The sequence below is a fragment of the Marmota monax genome, unplaced genomic scaffold (assembly GCF_021218885.2).
Source record: "Marmota monax isolate L192 unplaced genomic scaffold, Marmota_monax_Labrador192_F-V1.1 WCK01_AAM20220418_F8-fsc00210, whole genome shotgun sequence".
Lineage (NCBI taxonomy): Eukaryota > Metazoa > Chordata > Mammalia > Rodentia > Sciuridae > Marmota > Marmota monax.
In genome coordinates, this window is record NW_026695248.1 from 1,243,002 (window position 1) to 1,268,425 (window position 25,424).

The 25,424-nt window shown below is 36.8% G+C and overlaps 2 protein-coding genes across 6 annotated transcripts; one reads left to right on the plus strand and one right to left on the minus strand.

Moving 5' to 3' along the window:
- Window positions 1-2,903: 2,903 nt before the first annotated feature.
- Mitd1 (microtubule interacting and trafficking domain containing 1) lies at window positions 2,904-14,490 on the minus strand. Of its 4 annotated transcripts, none has more exons than XM_058578300.1 (7): window positions 14,281-14,489; window positions 10,737-10,838; window positions 8,175-8,311; window positions 7,469-7,555; window positions 4,922-5,040; window positions 3,879-3,995; window positions 2,904-3,467 (listed from the first exon to the last, which is right to left on the minus strand). In XM_058578300.1, exons 1-6 carry the CDS (start codon window positions 14,429-14,431, stop codon window positions 3,923-3,925), a joined length of 669 nt encoding a protein of 222 aa, XP_058434283.1. In that variant the 5' UTR covers window positions 14,432-14,489; the 3' UTR covers window positions 2,904-3,467; window positions 3,879-3,922. The 4 variants fall into 4 exon arrangements, with proteins under 4 accessions (XP_058434283.1, XP_046296281.1, XP_046296280.1 ...); XM_046440325.2 differs by having other exon boundaries at window positions 3,935-3,995; window positions 4,922-5,037; window positions 14,281-14,488; XM_046440324.2 differs by having other exon boundaries at window positions 3,935-3,995; window positions 14,281-14,488.
- A 74-nt stretch (window positions 14,491-14,564) lies between these two features.
- Window positions 14,565-23,719, plus strand: Mrpl30 (mitochondrial ribosomal protein L30). Of its 2 annotated transcripts, none has more exons than XM_046440327.2 (6): window positions 14,565-14,688; window positions 18,882-18,959; window positions 21,090-21,170; window positions 22,986-23,132; window positions 23,341-23,414; window positions 23,493-23,719. In XM_046440327.2, the coding sequence occupies exons 2-6, from the start codon at window positions 18,903-18,905 to the stop codon at window positions 23,605-23,607; spliced, it is 474 nt and encodes a 157-aa protein (XP_046296283.1). In that variant the 5' UTR covers window positions 14,565-14,688; window positions 18,882-18,902; the 3' UTR covers window positions 23,608-23,719. The 2 variants fall into 2 exon arrangements, with proteins under 2 accessions (XP_046296283.1, XP_058434285.1); XM_058578302.1 differs by lacking the exon at window positions 14,565-14,688 and adding an exon at window positions 17,324-17,343.
- Window positions 23,720-25,424: the final 1,705 nt, after the last annotated feature.

Sequence of the window (25,424 nt, forward strand, 5' to 3'; positions counted from 1 at the left end):
TTGGTCACATGCCCCCAAAGGTCAATACGAAGGTGTTAAGAAGTGCTGATTAGATATGGTGGTATGGAGGTCACTATTGAGCTTACCAAAAGCAATTTCAGTGGAGTGACTGGGACAGCAGCAAGTGAAGTGGTGGAAAGTATGAACAGTTGGTGCACAAATGGGAAAGAACTGTTTAGAGAGAAACCTTTTAAGAAGTTGGTTCATGAAGCACAAAAAGTAGGGCAGCACCTGGCTGGGGATGCGCATACTGGCAGGAAAGACCAGTGAATGGTGCTCAAAGAGCCAGCTACTCAATGAGGCTAAAGGGCAGATCAGGGTCACTGCTGAAAATCACACCATCTTTCTTACATATCAGGAATCTTAAAACTTTTTTATATGTTGTCAATTTGATCTTTCATGTTTCTAAACTTCATTTTGGTTCCTTCTGGGTTTTTTTTCTTTTTTTAGTTGTCAATAGATCTTTATTTTATTTATTTATATGTGGTGCTGAGAATTGAACCCAGGGCCTCAAATATGCTAGGCAAGTGCTCTACCACTGAGCCACAACCCTAGCCCTGGGTCCTTCTGTTTTAATATATGATCTGTTCTTTTGCTCTTCCTTTGACAGTTCCTGGGTTTTGTATTATGTTTATATATTTAATAGGGGTTTAAAAATACACTTGGGTTTTCTATTTAATTAGTTTTCATTCATTCATTTAGGATTATTTAAGTAGAGCAGGACAGAGATCTAATATTTTTTCCAACCACTAAACTGACATGTTTATTACATATTATCCGCACACACAGACTGACTTTCTGTTTCTAAGTTTATTGTATTCCACTGTTAGCCATTCCTATGCCCATTCATGTTTAAAGAATTATTGTAGCTGTGTCTTATAATTGTGTCGAGCAAGTCTCCTAGTGCTAGTCATCTTCGTCATCTAACATATGAACCAATTTAAGGAGAACTGACAGGAAACCTTCCATTCAAGAATGTAATTTAGGAGCTGGGACTGAGCTCAGTGGCAGAGTGCTTGCCTAGCATATGAGAGGCACTGGGTTTGATCCTTAGCACCACATAAAAATAAACAAATAAAATAAAAACATACTATCCACCTACAACTAAAAAAACATGTAATTTTTCTTTCCAGTTTTCTGAGTTTTCTTACATCTTTCTGTAAAACTTGTAGTTGTTCTTTAGTTCTTATACATTCCTTGACATATTTAAGCTTGCACCTGGTAGCCTTCTACTGTTCTAATTTGATCTGGGGGCCCCATATATCTAGAATAATGGAACTTTTCCTTAAATACTCTCTTAGCCAGGGTCCCTTCCCCCCCTCCCATGCTGGGATTGAATCCAGGGCCCACTGAGCTACATCCCCTGCCTTTAGATGGGATTTTTATAGGAACTGAATGAAAAATAATTTAGAGGGTTGTAGACTGCAGATTCTCTACAGTATTATTATTTTTTTAAAGAGAGAGAGAATTTTTTAATATTTATTTATTTTTTAGTTTTCGGCGGACACAACATCTTTGTATGTGGTGCTGAGGATCGAACCCGGGCCGCACGCATGCCAGGCAAGCGCGCTACCGCTTGAGCCACATCCGCAGCCCCTTATTTTTTTTAAATATTTATTCTTTAGTTGTAGGTAGACACACAATATCTTTATTTCAATTTGATATGGTGCTGAGGATCGAACCCAGTGCCTCACATGTGCTAGGCGAGCGCTCTACCACTGAGCCACAACGCCAGCCCCTAGAAATCAGTATTATTTTAATAGGAAGGTAGAGATGTCCTCACCCAAATGAAAAGCTGTGCCACTTCCACACCATGAGGATAAGCCAAGATTCTGAAAGGAACTTTTGTTAGGCCTAAAATCCAAGTGTTCTCAGACCCTGAATTTTTTAGGTTTAGCATTTTCAGCTTCTAAACCTGAAAGCATCAAAGAAAAGTACCAGGAACCTTTCTGTAATTCCTTCCTAGCCTTTTATACCAATTCAATCATGTACCTACTGGCTCATGAAAGCTAAATAAACCTAATGTCTGAGCCCGCCCAGGACAGCCAAAGGTCTCTACCTGGCTTTGTTCCTCCATGCTAAGAATATTCTTGTTCATATTCTTTGTTCCTCTCCGTTGGCATATTCTCCAGTGTTTATGTGTGCACTCTCCAGTACTGAATCCTGGGGTACTTGTTTTCCTCTGGCTTAGTTTATTCTTTAATTTGTGCACTGCCCATTGCCTCCAGCATATATTTCCTCTTCCAGCCTGTGACCATGGAACCTAGTCTTTGTCCCCAACCAATCACCTGGCATCTGGATGGATGAGCTTATCCAGAACAGTTGATTCTAAGCTGTAAGGCTTTATAAAGGTGTCAGCCAAGGTGAATGAGGGGCAGTATGTGCATCAGGATGACTAAATGAGTTGATCTGCTTTCATGGGGCTAGGTAATAGGAGACCACGGAGTGTTGGTGAATGTCTGCCAAAGACAATTTTTAAAATTTTAATAGTTAATATCGTACTTTTGTTTTTGTTCTTTTGGTGAGGGAGCCGGGGGTAAATACTGGGAGATCAAACCCAGGACCTTGCAAATGCTAAGCATGCACTCTACCACTGAGCTATATCCCTAGCCATATCCCCAGCTATATCCCCCTCCCCAAACCCATCTCTCTCTTAAGATCACTGTAAACTATGATTTTCCCTCTTGAACTCTAAACTCCCAGGGGCAATAATAACATCCAGCTCACATCATAAGAGATGCTCATTATTTGTTGACTTATTTTCCAACAGCCAAACAGAGAAAAAGCTGGCAAAATCTTAACCAGCTATATGACTATATAAAAAGAAACACTGTAGACCTATTGAGTAATGCATTTGCCAAAATATCTGATTGTTCCTACAGTTGACACACAGAATTCATAAATGAGTAGAAACGTAAGTTTATTGTTAATTCATTTATTATAGGAAAGGTCTATTCATAGTAAAAAAATAATTTATAAAAAAATCTTATGTTCACTTGCTATAGTTTAAATGTGTTCCCCAAGAGTTCATGTGTTGGAAACGTGGTCCCCAGTACAGCAGTGTTGAGGTGGGACCTTTGGAAGATGACTGGGTCATAAGGGCTGTGCCTCACAGGAGTGGCTTTGTTATAAAAGCGAGCTCTCTGGCATGCTTGCTTTGTCTTGCCATGTGATGCCGTCCTCCATGTGCAGAAAGAAGGTCCTCACCAGTTGCCAGCACCATGTTCTTAAGATGTCTTAGCCTCCACCAAGAGCTAAATAAACCTCTATTCTTTATAAATTATCCAGCCTGTGGTATTCAGGTATAGCAACAGAAAATGGACTAAGATATCACTGAAAGTAGAAATATATATTGACTAGGCCACTATCCATCATATTTTTTTTGTATGCTTGTTATGAAAAATGTCCACTGTTGTTTCATGACATGGCCTCAGGTCAAAATCATGGTATCCAAGGGGAAAACGACCCTAGGAAGAAAATACATATACATATAGATAAAAGTTATACAAAAACAGCACTACAAACTAACTCATAAAATTATGTCCTACCTGCAGTTTCTTTCTTTTTCCTTTTTTTTTTTTGCTATCAGGAATTGAGCCTGGGGCACTTAACCACTGAGCCATATCCCTAGCCCTTTTTTTTTTTTTTTTTTTTTAAAGAGAGAGAGAATTTCAATATTTATTTTTTAGTTATCAGCGGACACAACATCTTTGTTTGTATGTGGTGCTGAGGATCGAACCTGGGCTGCTCGCATGCCAGGCGAGCGTGCTACCGCTTGAGCCACATCTCCAACCCCCCCTAGCCCTTTTAATATTTTATTTAGAGATAGGATCTCGCTAAGTTGCTAAAGTTGGCTTTGAACTTGGCAATCCTCCTACCTCAGTCTTCCAAGCTGCTGGGATTATAGGCATTGCCACCATGCCTAGCTTCCTACCTGCAGTTTCTTAAAATAATCAAGTCCCCTTCCGATCTTAATCATCCATCCATTGTTGAACCTATTGAAATTAATACAGAGTATTATATTCAAGGCATTAAAATCAGACAATTATTAAAGCTGTATTGTGTTAAGTAGGAGCAAAATTTCCCCCTAACCAAGAAAACCACTTCCTCCAATGACACAAGTTCAATCTAACCTGGGGTTAATCACGGGCTCTGTCTACAATGAAACAAAAGGACCACAGAAATAATTAGCTGATTTGATTAGCTATTAAAAAATCTAACAATTAAATTAAAATTTATTCTTGAATTTCAGCTTGTTGATAAAATTTCCCTGTTCTGCTAACAAGTGGTTACCAAATATATTCAGGGAAGCTGTCAGTCAAGGGATCGAGGTGTTCTGGGGGTTTTCCCACCTGCAGATGGTGAAAGTGAGCAGGAAGAGTCCTGGACCTTTACCCCTGTTGCAACCTCAGCAACTATATTTTCATCTGTTCTGCATATTTAAGTTAATTTTCATTAAAAATAAGGGTGCCATTGCTATCATTATGAAAAACCACTGTTCTAAACAGAGGGAAAATATTATAAAAATAACCACATATACTGTTTTCTTATTGACTCAGCATACTGTTGTGTCCATCAAAATATTTACTTACCTACTTTAAGGAAAACCACACTAAATATTAATTTCATTAGAAAAGGAATTATTTCAATATCATAATACTTAATGTACCATGCAGAAAAGCAGTACTGCCTCTTCCCACATGACATAGAACATGTAAATTCAATTCAGTTAGGAAATATTATACTCACAGAACAAAGTAAGCTAAGGTTTTCCTCTTTTCAAAAGTGAAATTACTAGAACTGAGCTTTATTTGAATTTTGAATATTTAAATGTAATATTTACATGCAATTATGACATTTATTAAGAAAAATTTTAAACATATATTTCAATTGTATAAAAATAAAAATACTGTACACTAACCTAATTTCTCGGTCATGTATTGAAGAAGAGTATTCTATTTCCAACAGCACTCCATGTCTACTGAGTGACGTTTTTATTTCTTCTAGGCCATTTCTTTGTGACTCTTTCACACACCCCTGCTAAGAGCAAAAATATAATTGCTGCCTTATTTATTTTAATATTTTAAATGATCCCTAAGCTATACAATGAATATTGTATAGATGGGTTAATATGAAAAGGTTCTATAGGTGGTCACACAGCATTAGCTGTGGACATAGGTTATCATGTATTATGAGTTGAGTGACTTCATGCAGAAGTTGGCTGGAGTTTGGGCTTAAGAGGCCTACAAGTCTGTGGGCTCTTCCAGATTAAGATGTATCTTTCTTTTTTCTTAATTTTTTTTTAGTTGCTGATGGACCTTTATTTTTTATTTATTTATATGGGGTGCTGAGAATCAAACCCAGTGATTCACACATGCTAGGCAAGCGCTCTGCCACTGAGCCACAACCCCAGCCCCAGATTAAGATGTATCTTTACTGTGTGTATGAAGTTTCTGAAGTCCACTCATGTGACACATTCCATGGATTAAGGCCTCTGGTTTCCAGAGAAGAGCCACCTATCATATTTGTCATGCCATCTAAACTGACCACCAGTCCCATTGCATATGATTATGCTGGCAAGAACAAAGTTCCAGAGATACAGAAGTTTTTCCAGGAATCCAATGGTGTGCACATCCACCTGAAATGAGGCCTGCTTGACTGAACGCTTTACTGGAGCTGCATGGCGGTAACTGTGGGAGGGACCATCTACTGCCTGATAACCCTGTATATAATTTCACCGCCCCAAAACAGATGAGTTGGGCTGGAGAGGACTGGTTTGTCTTTTTTGGCATAAACCCTTTAAATTTTCATTTTTCATGGTTTCTGTACTTTTTTTCCTACTTTGATGGTTTACTCAACTTTTTACAAAAAAAAAGATATGAAGACAGTATTTTGGTTTGTTTATATATGTGGTCTTCAAAAGTCAGAGCTCATTTGACAGTTAAAATTATTGTTTATATAAATGTACACACACACACACACACACACACACATATATGAGTGTTTTGTTTTGTTTTTTTGGTGGTGCTGGGATTGAACCCAGGGCCTTGTGCATGTGAGACAAGCACTCTACCAACTGAGCTATATCTCCAGCCAAAATTATTTTTTATATAAATGATGCTGTGCTCTGTGTTTTGAGCTCCTGACTTCCCTGGAGGTACTGCATGAAGGTTGCACATGGGCTCATTAATGTCCATCTGTGCTGAGGAATGCATTTTTCAGCATGGAATGCAGAAACCTTCCTGGATTTGGATGTCACCAAGGAAGGAAGATAGAATTCAAGGCCAGGCACAGGAAATGAAGGATCTGAATTAGTAGTCACTTTGGAAATTTTTTCATCTTATAGTAAAATATTAACAGAAAAATATTTGCAGCATGCCTCTGCTCATTGGACAGTTTGTTTCGAAGAATTATTTGCCTCATTCCAGATCTTTAGTGAAATTTTATGTGTAACTGTCATGCATTTATTCCACTATAGGAAAAAGAGAACAACTGTTCAGTGTTGCACCTTAGACTGGTACTTGTCTTGTTAACATCACAAATTCTCCTTTATCTTTTAAAATATTATGGCTTTACAAACCCAGAAGGCCAACGGTTGTATGTTTTATCTTATATATGAACACTAGAAAGGAAAAAAGAAAAGGGAGAGTGGGAATCTCATGAAAATTGGAGGGAGATCAGTAGAACAGAGGAAAGGGACCTGGGGTAGGGAGGAGGGAAGAGTGGAAACACTGGGGAATGCCATTGACCAAATTATATTGATATATTGTATGCTATGTACAAACATGTAACAACAAATTCTACCAGTATGTACAGCTATAATGTACCAATTAAAAATGTGGAAAAATTATGGCTTTAAATTATGACTTATTTTGAGTGAGGAATAAATACATGAATGAAAAAAAGGTTCTATTAGTTTCTATATCTGTTATAACAAGTAACTCAAGATTGTGAAGTTGTTTCGAAAACAATAGTTTTTATAAAAATAACTGTTCTTTTTCTAACATGAACATTCACAATTCCAACTTGTCTCCTTATATGTATTTTAGTAATTATCTTTAGGTTATTCAAGTGGGGCTGCCTACTTATCCAAGTAATCCTGGAAATCATGATTATTTAGAAAAACTACTACTTAGGTCAAAATAAAAATAGAGATGCCTTCTATCAAACTGCTAATCCCAGATAAAGAGACAAAACTGCCCAAAGTGCAGACTGCATGATCACCTCCAAAACACGGAACTAACAAACTACCTAAACTAACAGAGGTTAGCAAAATGGCCAAATAAGGTCAACATCCTAAAATCAACAGCATTTTTCTCAAGATATGCTATGCTTATTATTTAGATAATAAGTTCAATTTCAAGGAAATAGATCTAACCAATACAGTGCATCAAGGTTTTCCTTGATCAGACTATACCTTGTAACCGAATAAAATTACTAAGTTAAGAAAGTTCTTCCAGATACTTACCTTATCTAGAGAGGTGAGAAGGTGAATAGTTTTTACATTACATGGTTTCTTAATAAGCATCTCACAAAATCGAAGTAAGTTATATAGCTGAAAGACAGCAAGATGGGTTATTAATAGCTAGCATAGTTATCCCTTGGTATTCTGGGGCACTGGTTTCAGTGACCCCCACCATAATAAAACCCATGGTTGTTCAAGTCCTTTATATAAAATGTTGCAGTATTTGCACAGAATATCTGCGTACCCTCCTAAATACTTTGAATCTGTAGATACTTATAATAGCATTACCTAATACAATGTAAATCCTATGTAAATAATTGTTTTACTATTTTGCTTAGGGAATAATGACAAGAAAAAAACTTGGACAGCCGTCAAATTATTGGGGGGTGGAGCACCAGGGTTTGAACTCAGGGGCACTCAATCACTGAGCCACATCCCCAGCCCTATTTTGTATTTTATGTAGAGACAGGGTCTCACTGAGTTGCTTAGTGCCTTGCTTTTGCTGAGGCTGGCTTTGCACTTGTGATCCTCTTGCCTCAGCTTCCAAGCCACTGAGATTACAGATGTGTGCCACCATGCCTGGCATATGTCAATTTTTTATAAAGATGTTTTCAATTTCCTTTGAATTTAGATGTGCAACCCACAAACATGGATGGCTGGTTATACATTTAAAATAACATTTCATTATAGTTTAGTGTATTTCACTTACCTGATGAATCTGTCTAATATAAGGATCTTCTATCCAAACTTCTGTAACTGTCTCATTAAGGTATTCTTTAAAAAGTGTCTCATAACTGAATCCTGTCGCATTCTCTTCTATTTTAATTTGCTTGTGATATTTTCCATCTATAAGACACAAGCTTCAGTAATATAAATTTTTATACATTTTATATTACTCATGATCAATTACAAATTAATTTTTACACTTATTCTCTCAAAAAATATTTATTGAATGTCTACTCTATTCTGTACATATTACAAGATGCTACACATACAGAGGTAAATAAGACAAACCACTCCATGAGTGATTCTATCTTCATTAAAGTAGGAAGGGGAAATTCCACAGGTTTCTTGGAACAGGTTTCTGAGCTGGATCCTACAGAGAAAAAAGTTTATTCGAGAGAGTACTGTATGTACAAAAGCATCCCATTAGATAACTTTTTGTTACCATGGGTAAAATCACAACTAGTAGCAGCTGGTCCTCTTCCGACTTATCCTTTTTTTTTTTTTGGTCTTGTAATTTAATAAATTATTAAATACAAACATTAACATTAACAGGACATTCAGAAGTCTTTCTTAGTACTAAAAGATGTTGTTGTTTTCTCTCTCTCTTTTTTAAATTTTTTGTGCTGGCAATTGAGTCCAGAGCCGTGTATCTGCCAATCATACTACAGAATGTTTTAAGTGGAAACTTATAGTACAACTTAATAATTCAAGTGAAAGACTGGCAATGTCACATGATCAATAGGATAATTCTACTGGTGTTACTAATTTTTGAATAAGTTATCGGAGAACTTTAAAGTTTTTAAAAAATATAACCCTACTGGTAATTTTTAACTTATGTGCTATTGCACTATACACCTTCTCTAAAGTGGTTTGGCCCCTCTGCAGAGTAGTGTTTAGAGGCACTCAGAATGGCCCATTATTTGATGTACTATTGTAGGCTTTCCTAACAAAGCCTACAAAATCAGGCTATACCCAAACCCTGGGAACAGAATTGTTTACTTTTGTACCAAGAAGATTGGGAAAGCACCAAAATCTTCCTGTGGCACATGTCCAGGTGCTGTGACACCTAAAGTTCTAATGAGACTGAAATGATAAAACAGGTCAGCAGGGTCTAAGTTGGTGTCGGGTGCTAAATGTGTCAATGAAAAGACAAGCATGCTTTCTTAATCAGGAGCAGAAATTTGTTGTGAAAGTGTTGAAAGCATAAGCACAAAGTCAGCTAAATAAAGGAAAAAAAAAAGCTTTTTAAAGTCAAAAAAATAAATAAATAAAAGCTGGGCTAGGCTGTGGCTCAGTGGTAGAACACTTGCCTAGCATGTTCAAGGTCCTGGGTTCAACTCCTAGCACTATAAACAACCAACCCCCAGGCAATTCGTGCGCGCGCGCGCACACACACACACACACACACACACACGGCTGTGATTTGGATTCTGTTCCAAATATTTCCACAGAGATAATGTCAGCAAATATGCATGAATTTTCAAGCCATGCTAGTCATATAAGTTATCTTAACTCAGTGCTGATGTGGTACTATATTTCATTGTTTTGGAGGTAAATTTCATTCTATATTTGAACTTATGGTGAAGAAAGTACAGTTTTATTTCCACTTAAACAGTTCAGTGGGAGTCTGCAGGATATGTCAGTATAGAACACTAGGAAGAGCTGGGCAGTGGATTGTGAGAATGTGGAGGAAAATCAACTAAGGACTGAGGACACTATTTTTGAGGGCTGCAGAACCACTGGCCCTAGAGTGCACTTCAGATAAGAGTGGCAATGCCCATTTATACAGATGTCTGTAAACTGGATCTTATGAGTAGGGAATTAAAATCTCACCTCTAATCATTAGGAATACATAACTCTTGAAATATTTTGATTCACAATAAAATCGGAAAGAAGTACCAGGAGTTTCTTTGGCTACTGTAATGATTTTAGACTTTCAAATAAAATCCGGGATCCATATTCAGTATTTCTCTGTAGTAGTTCTTAAACTGGGTTCCATACACAAGCTTCCTGGGGATCTGCACATTCCTTTTTAAAAATGGCAAAGTTCTGCAGTATGTATAGCTTTCATCAGAAGCGCAAAGGGGGAAAGCACCAAAATCTTCCCGTGGCACATGTCCAGGTAGACTTCAGGGGATTCGTGCTGTGAAACCTAAAGTTCTAATGAGATTGAAATGATAAAACAGGTCAGCAGGTTCTAAGTTGGTGTTGGGTGCTAAATGTGTCAATGAAAAGACAAGCATGCTTTCTTAAAAAAAGGTTAAGATAACTCCAATACAGGGAAGAGGAAATACAGAGTAAATCTATAATCTCCCAGGCTCAAACAGTCCATACCACACAGAGGTCCAAAGGACAAAAGCCAGAAATACTGAGTAAATAGAATATATTACTGTAACTTACAGACACATTTTCTTTCTACTGTTTTTTTTTTTTTTTTAGTGCTGGGGATTGAAGTGAGGGCCTCACATATGCTAGGTTAAGGAAGCACTCTACTACCAAGCCACACCCCAGTCCTGGACACATTTTCTGAAAGTAGTCTTTTTACCTTCTTTTTCTTGATCCACATATTTCTTTATGTTTTCTGCTCTATCCATGTAGCCTGAAATTTTTTCTCTGAGAGTACGTTTTTTAGCATCATCTTTGGTCCCTAAAAAAAAAAAAAAAAAAAAAAAAAAAAAAAATCTCAAGTCTCAAAACAGTTTTTCTATTTAGTTCAAGCATTATGTCCAGTTTCCCCAAAATTTCCTATTTTAGCACTGTTTGTCTTAGTTCTAAAATATATAGATGCTAAGCTCAAATTCAGCTTGATGCAGGATATTCACTTTTAGTAAGCACCTGAAGCAGCTTTGTTTAGGAATGGGTCTCTGATGCTATCACCCACAGGAAACCAAACCTGGTGGGCTGAGAAAGATACCTTCCTACGTATTAAACCTGAGTCCAAGCACTGTTGTGTCCTAATTACCCACAAGTTTTAAATTTTAGCATAATTAAAAGATAACAAGAACTATCTTCCATAAAACCAACTTCTTTCAGACAACTTCATTTATAATTAGCTCAATTATTTTCTCAGCCACCCCGCAAAAAAAAAAAAAAACATGTTATTTTTGACCACGTTGCCAAAAAAATCTTATCTACCCCACCGAATCATTTCTGATTTCTTCTTTTCCTTCCTTCGACATTGCTTATATTTTCCATAATAGTTTCATTTTTAATTTCTCATTTTTTTAGCAAACTTTATTTGAATTTTACCAATTTTTCAACTAATGTTTTCTTTCTTGGAAAAATAAGTCTGCATTTGCCCACTCAATTTAATTACTTGCCATTTGGTCTTTAGGAATGAAATATTTCTAAGTGATTTCAAAAGCTAAGCTCAGCAATATAGTAGTCTTTTCTAGTTGTACAAAAGTAGTAGTCCTTTCTTAGTCATCGTCTTTGATCAGCTGGCAATGGTAGACACTGTAGGCTACCCTTCAATCATCATGCTTTGATTTTCCAAGGCTTGAAACTCTACAGTTATCTTTGATTGCCAATGAAACTTCACCCCCACATCCAATCATGTGCCAATGCTAGTAATTCAACATCTATACTGTCTCCTCCTTATCCTAATATTGATAGCATCTCTGGTTCATTCAGGCCCTATCACCTCTCCTTGGAATACCAGGAGGAACTCTCATTTGTCTGTTGGAATCCAGGGTCTATAGGCTAATATCTATCCTACACCCTTAGCATATTCAGTCATTTATTCAAGAAATAATTAGTGAGAGCTTAACTACCTTCCAGACATTGTTCTAAGCACTGGGAATACAGCGGGAAATAAAAGAGACAAAATTCTCCCCTTTAAGTGGGAAGAAAGACAACAATAAAAATAAATTGTTAAAATACATTCAATAGATTGTGATAAGTGCTATTAAATTAAAAAAAAAAAAAAGAAGGCAGACAGGGAGGGCTAGGATGGGGTTGTAACTTTATACTGGAGATCAGGGAAAGCCTCAAAAGGTGTTATTTGTGTAAAGGCCTGTAATAGGAGAGGGAGTGTGTCATGAAAATACATGAGAGAAAGCATATTCCTAAGAAATACTAACACTGAAATACAATTGTAATACTGTCATTCTCCTAGCCTACAGAATGAGTCCAGTGTGATCCAAACCTCTAGCTACTTTAAACTTTTATTTTTTTCTCACTCTTCCTCATACAAACGCTGAACCAAACTCAACTATTTATTGGTAAAACAAAAACAAACAATATGCCTATTCTTAGCTGAATTTCTGACCTCTGGAATTCTTTTTCCTCCAAATCCTCTACCAAACACCTCCTCTACCTTTCTATCCCCATATGACATTTACCTGTTTAAATCCTCATTGCACTTGTCTCTCTCTCCAGACACATTCTCTACATTAAAGTTATTTGCATTGAGGTCTTAACCTGTCTCTGTCATGTCCCTGTTTCTGTAATGGATCTGGGATCAATGAAGCACATTGGAGCAGAACTCCTATGATTCTCCTGTTTCAGATTCCTACAGCAGCCAGGACTTCAGCAGGGTTCCACCTGACACTATACCATTTCTCATTTTGTGATTCAGTATAGAAGTCATGAAAGCCTTGGGCTCCACTTGTGGTACTACCATCTCCTAGTGGCAGAACTTGAAAGCTAACTACTCTTCCATGCAAGGAAATTAGAATGCCATCAACTCATGATTCATAGAACAATATTAATTATGAAACCAGACCTCACCATCATTATCATCGTCACCATTAAATAGGCTCTACAAAGGTGTTTATAGAGTTTTGGAAAAAAACAAAAAAAAGGCACCAAACTTTGAAGGAAACCCTCTGCTCTCTTAAAGCTTCTGTAAACTTAAATTATAACAAGCTTCAACCAGAAAGCACCCAGGAAATCATCTTAGATCACACTGGGGCTCCTGGATTGGGGTGTAGGGGCTAGTCAATTTACTACCTAATTATTGGGTGTCTTCTATGAGTCAGGGTTGTGCTGAGAGTAAAGGAATTTTGAGTTACTTTTCAATAATGAACAACTATATAACACAAAAATTCTCATGTGTCTACCTATAACCCTGTGTATTTGTTATACTGAATTTCAGTACATCTATTTAAGAAAAAAAAAAATTTACTTTTGTTGTTTTAATGAAAATGTTCAAACAAAATGTTTAAACAAAAAAGCATAGTACTATAATGAACATATTAATTATCCATTATTTGGATTTTAAAAACTGTTAGCAGCTTTGCCTATTTATTTATTTATGCTGGGAATTGAACTAGGGCCTCCAGCCATGTTGGGCAAGTGCTCTATCACTGAGCTACACCCCCAGACCCAACTTTTTTTTTTTTTTTTAATATTTTTAAGTTGTTGATGGACCTTTATTTTATTTATTTGTATGTGGTGCCGAGAATCAACCCAGTGCCTGACGCATGCCAGGCAAGCGCGCTACCGCTGAGCCACAACCCCAGCCTCCCTAAACTTTTAAAAAAATTTTCTTGCTTAAGTAAAATTAATACTGATGTCACAATATTTCTTTCTGAAACACTTCAGTCTGCATCTCTAAATATTGACAGTTTTCAGGGGGAAAAAATGCTTAACAAAATTAGTTTCAGTGTCACCGAATCCACCGAAACTTTCTTAACTGATCGAAAATGTCTTTTAAAGTTCGTTCAAACCCACCTACCATCTATCAAGGATTATATAGTAATTTTGTTATGTCTCATTAAGTCTTTTAAAATCTAGAATAGTAACCCCCCCCCCCATTTTCATGATGACATCAATCTATCACAGACATAAAGAAGAAACCAGGGACTGGGGTTGTGGCTCAGTGGTAGCGCGCTTGCCTGGCATGCGTGAGGCACTGGGTTCGATTCTCAGCACCACGTACAAATAAATAAAATAAAGGTCCATCAACAACTAAAAAATAATAATACTTGAAAAAGAGAGAGAAGAAACTAGCGCATTTGTCCTGTAGACATCCCACCTTCTTATCTGTTTCCTGGTGGAAGAATCACTTTCAGGTTTCATTTCACTGCAGATAAAGCGGAAATCGAAACTTACGGTCCTTATGCCCTCCGAGGCTCACAGCTCACCTTTCAGAACCTGCAGGAGCAGGTCAATCCCCTCCTGGTAGCACAAAAGAGCTTGCTGGTACCGAGACTCCGAATCTAGTTCCACCGCCCGTTTTAGCACAGTGGCCGCAGCCGTGCTCTCCGCATCCAGCGCCACCCGGGGCTTGGCCATAATTACAAGAACTCCGCTCAGCCTACCCGGGTCAGCCGCGCTGCCCAGAAGCGGTCACGTGACGCCACGCGCCTGCGCTCTCTCCCTACGCTCATCCTTCAGTGGGAGGGATTAAGGTCTGTAAATAACGCGCCCTTCCCCGGAACCAAAGGGTCGCACGCGTTGCGACGGAAAGGTTTGAGTGGCGCGCTGGGTAGTCCTTCCTGCGCTTGGTTTCCGCTGTGGGGCACCTCAGGATGCGCTGTTAGCGGGCGCTGGTGAGTTGGGAATAAGTGGTGTGAAATATTTGATTTTTCACCAAGAGCGTGTATCTGGTAACTCTCTGTGGCGTGCGATTGATTTCTCCCTGTTCCATTTTGAGTTGGCGACTATATGGGCCCGTGCCCCAACCCCGTCTCTTTGGCTTGTGAAAAGCCATTGAGCCATTGCTGGTTCCAGGAGCCCCGGCCCGGCCCATGAGTGCTCGCTAACTCCTGGAGCTGAACCACCGAAGCTGGTCTGCTTGGGAAAGGGAATTCAAGTTTGTTTTAGCATTTTCTGTGCTTCTGCTATATTCGTAACTTATGGGCATGGGCTCCAACTGAAGATCAGTCCAGCTTAATTTTCTAGAAAAGAAGACAAAATTGCCCTATTTTTAAAGATTGTTGCATCTTAGAATGCAAACCTTTGGGAGTTGGCAGTTATTTGCCATTATTTTTTTTTTTTTTACAACCATGTTTTTATCGTCACCTACCGAAAGTTGCTTCTGTCTTTTTTAGGCAAGAGGCAGTTATGAGGACTGCCTACTACTAGTTAGGCGCTAGTTGAGAGAAGAGAAATACATTTCTTGTCTTAAGAGATCTTGGTTTATTGAAAGGGAAATTCCGAGTTCTATATTTTTAATTAATGTTTTTCCCTCATATACTTAAATGCATGTCTCTTTTTATATTTTATCTGTGCATTATAATTATACATAATAGTGGGATTTGTTTTTATACATTCGAACATGCGCACGACATAGCATAATTTGGCCAGTGTCACTCCATGTCTTGTCTCTTTAGAAGAAGAAATCGTCTTTTAAGAGAACCACTACATGCATGGTGAATGCTTTAAAAACAAACAAAAAACAAAACAAAACTATCAGACATTACAGGACATAAAAAGAACAGTAACCCTGGTAGCCTACCCCACAGGGGTATGCTAGTTTTTGACAAGTTTCCAAAGTTTTTAAGAATAGAAAGGGTTCTCGTATCTCATAGGAAGCATGGTATTTTCCTGTTTCTGCAGCTGTGCAAGAGAATAGTTATTATACAGTGGAAGACTGTATAATTGCTTTATAGTCCAAGAGTGCCTTATAAGAATAATCTTTACTTCATTAATATGTAACTTTGGGGGGTGCAGCTCATTGTTAGAATTCTTAGCATGTATGAGCACTCAGTGGGGGAAAAGACATAACTTTTGACTGTCACATCTGATGTCTGTAATTTCATTCAGCAAAAACATATCAAATGCCTGCAATGAGGCAGATGCTGTTTTAGGAAGAAGATTGGAATATATCTGTGAGTAAAACAAACCAGAAATAACAAAATTAAAAATGATTCTCTTTTGGAAGTAACATGGAGATAAATACTAAACAACAAAACTTACAATTATATTAAGACTCTGACATGCTATGGGGAAAATATCAAGTAGAATAGAGAGGTTGGGAGTACTAACAGTTGTATGGGTAAAATGTCAAATAATGTGACCAGGGCAGACCTCATTGAGAAAATGAGATTTGAGCCTCAAATTGAAAAAGGTGAAGGGATTAGCCTTTTTAGGATCCTTCCAGTTCAGGGGAGGATGCCTGCTTGGCTAGATGCAGGGCAAGCAAGGGGCAGCTTGTCTATTGGTTAAACAAGAGTAATTAGAGATGGAGGGAGTTAGGGTAGGGGAGTTAAGGGCTTTGTTTTTCACTGTGATTAAATGGAGAGGCACTGGAAATTTTTAAATTTTTAATACATGAGCTTTATATTTGAATAATTTTGAATTTCCAAAATAGTTGTGAAGATAGTGCAGAGTTCCTATATGTGCCACGTCCATTTCTAATCATATATTAGTATGGTACATTTATTAACACCCAGTGAACCAATATTAATACACTATTAACTAAAATCCATACTTATTTTATGCAAATTTCCTTTGTTTTGTCCAGTGTCCTTTTTATTTCCAGGGTCCCATCTAAAATACCACATTACTTTAATGATCTTATCTCCTCAGATTTTCCTTGACAAGTTTCTCATACTTTCTTTGTTTTGGATGACCTTGACAATTTTGAGGCTGTTAGTTATTTGAGGAGATACCTGTCAAGTATTTTGCACAATGTCCCTCAATTGGAGTTTGTTGTTTTTCTCTTAGAGTGGGCCTATGGGTTTGGGGGGAAACAAACAAACAAACATGGAGGTAAAGTGCCATTCTCATTACATCATATCAAGTGTACATGCTAACAACTTTACTGTTTTCACTGTTGATGTTAATTAACGTTGATCAGCTGGCGGGGATAGTATTTGTCGGGTTTTTCTTCTATGAAGTTATTTTCCCCTTTTCTGTACTGTACTCATTGGGAGCAAGTTACTAACCATAGCCCACAGTTAGGAGTGAATAGTTATGCTCTACCTCCTTGTAGTGTCCTCATAAATTACATAGAATTCTTCTATACAGGACATTTGTTTGTTTTCTCTTATTAATTTGTCCATTTATTTATATTGTATGGGCTTATTTATATTTTGGTTCAGGTTATAAGCCAATTATTTGTTACTCATTTTTTTTTTTTTTGGTAGTCTTTTTTTTTTTTTTTTTTTTGGTCACTCTAAGATGTTCCAAACATTATCAGCCATCTCTTGAGGAGACCTGCTTCCTTTTGTTAGATAATGCTACTAGAAACCAAGGTCTGGGTGAGTTTGTTCATTGCTGCTGGGTGTTATTGATTTTAGGTTCTCTCAATTAACAAAGCTAACCCATGTATATACTTACATATATAATTATTTTCATGTCCTTCACTGCTTATGTAAAGCTAAATGTTGATTTCCAAATGAAATCCAGTATAGCCTTCCTTCTTAAGTGTGACCTCCCTCTTCAGTGGTTTTGAGCAGAGTGACGTTATTTAACAAGATAACATACAGCTGTTATGGGAAAAAGACATGAGGGGAGTTGGAATGAAGTCAGAAGGTCAGTTCAGGATTTTGTTGAAAATGAGAAAGGAAAGATTTAATAAAGTACAAAGTTAAGTGAGTAAGATTAGTATATAACCCTTAGCCTGGGAGGAATAAGTATGACAAAATAATTTAGTATTAGATTTCAGTTGCTGAGCAGTTTTCCTGAGGTCTGGCTCTTTTCAGGGACATCTTGGGTGATTCTCAACTTCCTCTACATCATAGGAAGAGTTTGAGTGTGCTAGAAACTGATGGACACTGACAACACATACCCTATCTTAGTGTATACAGTATTCGTATTAGCTTCATAATAATTTAATAATCTTATAATAATAAAAGCTACAATTTATTGAGGGTTTCTCATGCGGCAGGTACTGTTTCAAGTGCTTTATAGAATAATTTATGTGAAAGATGGGTATTATTCTCTTTTCTGGGCAAGAAATTGAAACACAATTTAAATACTCTCTTTAAGATAGATACTTCATGAACCTAATCTTTCTGCTTTCAGTGTCCATCAATATAGTAGACGAACTGTTCCGTGTCTAACTAGATCAACATGATCTTTTTACATAACAAAAGCAATGCATGTGTGTTTAGAATCATTCAAAAATACAAATAAGCAAAAGTGGGACTTTACTTCTTTTTAACAAAATTATTCTGATTTAGTGAAAGCGTATAGTACTAGGAATTAGGAGAATTGGGCTCCAGAACACATATTCTTTTTTTTTTTTTTTTTTTTTTTGAGAGAGAGAGAGAGAGAATTTTAATATTTATTTTTTAGTTTTCGGCGGACACAACATCTTTTGTTTGTATGTGGTGCTGAGGATCGAATCCGGGCCGCATGCATGCCAGGCGAGCGCATTACCGCTTGAGCCACATCCCCAGCCCAGAACACATATTCTTGATGGCTGGATGACATTGGAAAACAGATTGAACTTTCTGTTTTTCTATGACAAAGCATTCTTTATCTGCCCTCATTACTGAAGATGTTTCAAATGACAGTAAACTCCCATTTCCCCATTTTGTGAAATCAGCCAAGGCTCTAACTCATTGGACAAAAAAGGGATGTGGTTAATGTATAATTACCACCTGTGGTTTTGCTGAATCTGAATGAAACACTATAAATTAATTCTTGTTCTTATGTTAAAATAAAATTTTACTGGTAAACTTCAATCAGGTTTACAAATAATGTGCTGATTTGTTGGTTAACACTAGAAAAGGGGGTCCTGTCCATTTCCAAGACTTATTTGACTGATAGGTCTGCTTTCTACTTTTCACAGCTGCTGAAGAGAAAAATCACTATGCTTATGGCAGCGATTTTACGCTCAGTAGTTCAGAGGCCCCCAGGCAGGCTACAGGTAAGTGTTTCTTTTCAAGAATTTTTTTGCCCCTACTCCTTAAGATTTTTTCTTTTCTAATTACAAAAACATACAGCGATGTTAAAGTCTACAAAAAACTTTTTTTGCAGAGTCCTTTTTTATATTAATTTTTAATGTTGGGGTTAATTTTGTTTGTTTATGGTTTATCTCAGTTTTTTCTCTTTGGAATCATAGCTAAGTGTGGTACACTTGAGTCCCAATCACTTGGGAGGCTGGGGCTGGAGAATAAGCTTGGGCCTGGGGATGAGCCTATAGGTTTGAGAACAGCCTATTGAGACCCTGTCTCAAAATCAAATTTGGAACCATAAAACAATTTTTCCTGAGAAAATTCCAATGAAAATCGACTACCATTGATTCCCCTTGATCTGCCTTAAATTTCCTAAAGTTATAGAGATTTTTTTTCCCTTCAGTTATGAAAAGAGTACATTTTTGCCAGTGTAGTGGTACACACATATAGTTATAGCTACTTGGGAGTCTGAGGCAGGAGAATCACAATCACAATCAAAATTTTAAAAATAAAATAAAAAGGGTTGAGGATGCAGCTCAGTGGTAGATAAGTATATAAATAAGTATATAAATAAAGAAAAGGCAAACAAGGAAGAATATATTATTTCAATCATAGAAAATTAGAAAAATATAGAAAAAAACAAGAGAAACAATCTTCCAGAGACCATTAATGGTAGTAGTTTTATGTACATCTTTCATTCTTTCTTTTAGAGAGTTCAATGGTGTAGCTTAATCTTTACCTGAGGCCCCAACAAGATAGCCCTAGATATACACTGGGTCTCCATATGGATCTATATACAACTAGTTACAGATGATAACAATGTCAGTTTCTTTATATACATTATCTTAACTGCAGATTAATTCTGTGAAGTCAGTATTATTTCCTTCTTAGTACCAAGGAAATCATCCTCCAAGAGGATAAGTATCTCATTTCTCACAGTTGTAGGTAGCAGAACCAGGATTAGAAGCCCATTGTTTTTTCTACTTAACTTGTCCCCTCTGGCCTATTTTCTAGTTGTTTATGCCATCCTTGCAATAAAGGGAAGGCTGAAAAGGAATAACAGGAGTGACTTGCCAATCCACAAAGCACTTTCTATGTGAAAGGTTGCCAATTAATCCTTTTTCTTCAGTAGTCTGAGAAAAAGAGGATTGGAGGAATACAGAGTAGAACAAGAGATAGGAGCTAGGAGTGATGGCATTATGAAAACCAGAAAGAAAATGGGAAACTCTATTTTTGGATTTCTTTTACCTTTTTTCTTTTTGGGGGGGTGGGGTGGGAATTGAACCCAGGGCCTGGCACACGCTAGTCAAGTGCTTTATCACTGAGCTACATCCCAGCCCTTTTAATTAATTACTTAAATTTTGAGACAGGGTCTCCCTAAGTTCCTCACACTAGCCTTGAATTTGCTATTCCTCTTGCATCAGCCTCCTGAGTAGCTGGGACTGCAGATATGTACAACCGCACCCAGCTTTTACATTGTTTTGTTGAAGGTGAATTTTTGCATATTGTCTAGAGCAAGAGTTGGTAAACAGTAACTTCTAGACCAAATTCAGCCTGTCACTTTGGCGGGTAAATTTGTGGAAACATGTCATGCCCATATTTGTCTATGACTGCTTTCACCCTATAAGGGCAGAATCAAGTCTTGGCAGTGGAGACTCTAAAGCTCCAAAGCTAGATAATAGTATATGGTTTTTCTCTTTTTATTTATTTATTTATTTATTTTTTTATTTCTTAGTGATTTTTTTTAGAGAGAGAGAGAGAGAATTTTTTTTTTTTTAATATTTATTTTTTTAGTTTTCGGCGGACACATATCTTTGTTTGTATGTGGTGCTGAGGATCGAACCCGGGCCGCACGCATGCCAGGCGAGCACGCTACTGCTTGAGCCACATCCCCAGCCCCAGTATATGGTTCTTCCCAGGAAAAAGTTACCAACTTGGTTAGTGGTTAGATGGGAGGTATTCATTCTGCTAGGGAGTTGAGATAAATCTTTTTAACAATTGTATGTTAGGTCAGAACAGACTAGTCATCTAAGGATTGGTGGGTGTGGCTTTCTGCACTAGACAGACTTCTAAAAAGTCAAATGTTTTATTTCGTATTTTAGACTGTGACAAAAGGTGTGGAGTCTCTCCTTGGTACAGATTGGATTCGTCACAAATTTACCAAATCAAGAATTCCAGATAAAGTAAGAACAATGCTACTGTTTCTTTCCTTCTTTTTTTTTTTTAAGTACCATGTATTAAAAGGTACCTGTTTTGAAAGCTTTTATGTTAAGTCATATGTACAGAGTTAAAACATAATAGTATTCATGTAAATTATGATTATTAAAAATAAAACTGTGTTCTGTTACTTGTGCCACTGGCCTTTGCAGGATGGGTTGTTTTGTTTTTCTGAGTGTTGTTCCTGCTTCTTGGGTTTTGGGTTTTTTTTTTTTTCTTATTTGTTTATTTTTTGTATCATCGTTGTCCTGAGAAAATGGTCCTTCTTGCCCAGGCTCTCACAATGGGACTCTTCATCTTCACTTTCTATATCAGCCTTTGCTACTTTAAATCTTTCATTTTTTTCTATTAGATTTATATGTACTTATCATTCTTTAAAAAAAAAAAAAAAGCCCTTCATTGATTTTGGCTTTTGTTTTGTATTTTTGTTTGTTTTGCTTTTTAATTAATAGATGTTGTTGCATAAAGGAGTTTAGACTTATAGGAAAATTGATCAGAAAATATAGAGACTTTCTTGTATATTCCCTCCCCACAACGCACAGTTTCCCTTGATACTAACATCTTCCATTGGTATACAGTTGTTGCAACTGATGAAACTACATTGATACTTTGTTAACTAAAGCTCATAGTTTACACTCCTTATGTTGTTTACTTTATGGTCAAAGATACAATGTCATATATACATTATCACTGTATAGTACAGAATTTTTCACGGCCCTAAATATTGCCTGTGCTCCACCTGCTCATCCCTTCTTCCCAACTCCCAAACCCTGGCAGCAACTGATCTTTTTACTGTTTGTTTTATCTTTTCCAGCATGTCTGTGGTTAGAATCATGCGGTGTGTAGCCTTTTCTAACTTGCTTTTTTCACTTAGCAATGTAATTTAAGGTTCCTCCATGCCTTTTCATGGCTTAATAGCTTATATCTTCTTATTGCTGAATATTTCATGGTGTGGATTTATATAGTTTATTTGTATATTCACTTACTAAAGGACATCTTGATTGTTTCCAGTTTTGACAATACTACAGGAAGTAGTACAAATACTTATGTGCAGGTCTTTGTGTGGACATAAGTGTCAACACTTTGGGTAAATGCTCAGGAGCATGGTTGCTAGATTTTATGGTAAAGACTGTATTTAGTTTTGTGAAACCTGGGGTTTTTTATTGGTTTGGATGGTTGGTTGGTTGGTTAGTTGGTTGGTTTGGGTTCTCCCATCCCCTGCATTATTTTATAGTGGTAAAATACAGAGATAAAAAGTTACTGTCTCAACTGGCCCTTTTCAATTTCAGATTTCAGAGATTTTTGATTTTGGAATATTTACATAAACTTTTCTAATTGAGTACCCCAGTTTGCTTTGAGTTTGACAGATTCAGAGTATTTCAGATTTCAGATTTTTGGATGAATGGTGTTCAACCTGTAGGGCTAATATGTTCTCTTGTCATTTGAATCGTTTAGTGTCATTTGGTTTCCTTAGGCTTTGTTCCCAGGGGTTAAACAACAAGACAAAATTCTTGCTTATGTGACATTTTTCTTAAAAGGATAAAAGTCTTAAACTCCCTTTTAGTAATCAGACAAAACTGGTAGAAATGTGCAGTTTCAGATTGAGGATTATATAAAGATTAAGGATGAGATCAGTATGGGGTGGGTGTGTGTGTGCGCGCACGTGTGTGTGTATGTGTGTGTGTGTACACATGCCAGTGCAAGCATTTTTTAAGAAAAATGGGAGGTACATAGAAACTGTGTAAGTTCAAAGTTTACCATTTATAATTCTTCCTTTGTAGGTATTTCAGCCTTCACCAGCAGATCATGAAAAATATGGTGGGGATCCACAGCACCCTCATAAACTACACATCGTTACCAGAATAAAAAGTACAAAAAGACGTCCATACTGGGAAAAAGATACAATAAAGATGCTTGGATTAGAAAAAGTATGCAACTATTTTAGTTATCCTCAGTGTTGTTTAAATTTGCTTTACATTTCACACTTTTTAAAATTGTCTCTTGTTTTAATGTATTACTTAATGTAACTTTTTTGTAATTTTGATCTAAACAGACTGAACCTTCAGTTTAACATTTTCTAAAAACAGAGCTATTTGCTTTTTCAGTTGATTCATAACATTATTCCTTTGTTTGTAGGCACATACCCCTCAAGTTCACAAGAATATCCCTTCTGTGAATGCAAAACTGAAAGTGGTTAAACATTTGATAAGGTTTGTTGTTCATTATCTCAGCAGTTTTAAAAAATATGTTATCTAGTGTGATTCTAAATGCCTTTTCTTCTGTCACAGAATCCAGCCCCTGAAGCTGCCACAAGGACTTCCAACAGAAGAGAATATGTCTTCCACATGCCTCAAGAGCACTGGGGAGTTAGTAGTGCAGTGGCATCTAAAGCCTGTGGAGTAGAAAGCAGTTAAGTCCTGACACCATTGCAGCATCAGATTAAAAAGTGCAAATTATTTTTATTTAAAGTTGGTGAGAAAATATTTTCATTAAAATCTTTAAAATGTATTTGAAATCCCAGTCTTCTCACTGACTGCTGATTCTTCCCTACCATATAGATTTATAAGTTTGGTTATTTAATGTTCTCCCTTTTCCCATAAGAATTTCACTCTAAAGTAGGTAAGATCAGCATTGTTGAATATCTAAATTTAGATCCTCTGACATCATACCAATTAACTTATTTTTGTGTAGAAATTATTTTCTAATTTAACGATTCCTCAAATTCTTTGAGTGACTCTATTTAGTCCACTTTATATTGCTATAACAAAATCTCTGACCTCAGTTTATAAGGAAGAGAGTTTTATTTTGGTTTCAAACACTGAAAAGTCCAAGCTTGGGCAGCCACACCTGTGAGGGCCTCCTACGGTGTCATAACAAGGCAGATGATATCGTATGATCTGAGCACATGAGAGAGTGGTAAGTGGTGGAGGAGCTTGCTGAAGAAGCCAAAATGACGTTAATGCTTTTGTGTAAGACAGATATTAATCCCTTCTGAGAAGTGACCCCATGACCCAGGCCCCTCCACTGAAGATCCCACCACCTCGTAAAGATCCTTTCACTTCTCAGTACCAGTACATTGGAGGCTAAGCTTTCAGCACATGAACATTTGGGGAACCAACCATATCTAAACCATGACAAGCTCTTTGACTACTGTGCTATGTATTGGGGAAATACAAAGGCATGAAACATGGGGTGTTTCTGGATCCAGTAATCCAGTGCCTCAGAGTCCATAAATTCAAGTATGGACATAGATTCATGTTGTTCCTAATTTAATGCCAAAAAAAAATTTTTTTATTTTTTAATTATAAACCTGATGTGAGGCTAAGGCAGAAGGATCAAAAGTTCCAAGTTCAGTCTGAGTGAAACTTAGACCCTGTCTCAAAATAAAATCCAAAAAAGGGCTAAAAGTGTAGCTCCGTGGTAGAGCACTTGCAAAGTATGTGTGAGGCCCTGATCCCCAGCACTTTAAAACCATTTTTGAAAAATTAAATTTGGCTAAACTTTATTATTGCACTTGCATGGACAAAACATATTCAGCTGTATGTAGCTATTTTCCTAACGGAACAGAGTATGAAGTAAAAACATTTAGAATTAATAAAAAATAGACTTCTATTTTCAGTTTCAAAATGGATGTTCTTTGAATTTTTAAGAAACCTCTGTCTACAGTTGGGGTTGCTAGTTAAAAGAAGAAAAAAGAGGAAGAAATCTTTTAGGGAGAATTACTTTATTTCCTTCTATTTCTGACACCTGGAGGGGTGAAGAGAAGTAAATTGTAGGGGAGGGTCAATACGGGGGAAGCCTTGGGCAGCTCAGCAGCTCATTGAAGATAAGGAGCCTCTGTTCTAGTCACCCTTTATTCTCCTTTGTCTCTTGAACATCTGGCTCAAATAATGCCAATGTGGGCATACTGTTGTCCTCTAATGTAGAAGAAGAAATCTAAATGCTAAGTTGAATATTTAGAAATGTTGTTGTTTTGAAGAAAAAAATCTTTAGAGGAAAAATCTTTAGGGCTAGTGCATTCTTTTTCTTTTTTTATTTGTTCTTTTTAGATATACATGATAGTAGAGTGTATTTTGACAGATATATATATAGATATAGATATAGATATATAGATATAGATACAGATGTATATATATATATATATATATATATAGAGAGAGAGAGAGAGAGAGAGAGAGAGAGAATAACTTTCCATTCTAGTAGTTGTACATGATGAGGAG

Bases quoted from the DNA above. Each gene is read 5' to 3' on its own strand.
- Mitd1 (XM_046440324.2), bottom strand. From the start codon at position 14,431: ATGGCCAAGCCCCGGGTGGCGCTGGATGCGGAGAGCACGGCTGCGGCC. The intron at 8,312-10,736 runs GTAAAAAGACTA...TGTGTCTTATAG, and splicing joins TGTGGATCAAGAAAAAGAAG to ATGGAAAATATCACAAGCAA. The intron at 3,996-4,921 runs GTTAGTGTACAG...TAATTTCAATAG, and splicing joins ATACATGACCGAGAAATTAG to GTTCAACAATGGATGGATGA.
- Mrpl30 (XM_046440327.2), top strand. From the start codon at position 18,903: ATGCTTATGGCAGCGATTTTACGCTCAGTAGTTCAGAGGCCCCCAGGC. The intron at 21,171-22,985 runs GTAAGAACAATG...CTTCCTTTGTAG, and splicing joins AATCAAGAATTCCAGATAAA to GTATTTCAGCCTTCACCAGC. The intron at 23,415-23,492 runs GTTTGTTGTTCA...CTTCTGTCACAG, and splicing joins GTGGTTAAACATTTGATAAG to AATCCAGCCCCTGAAGCTGC.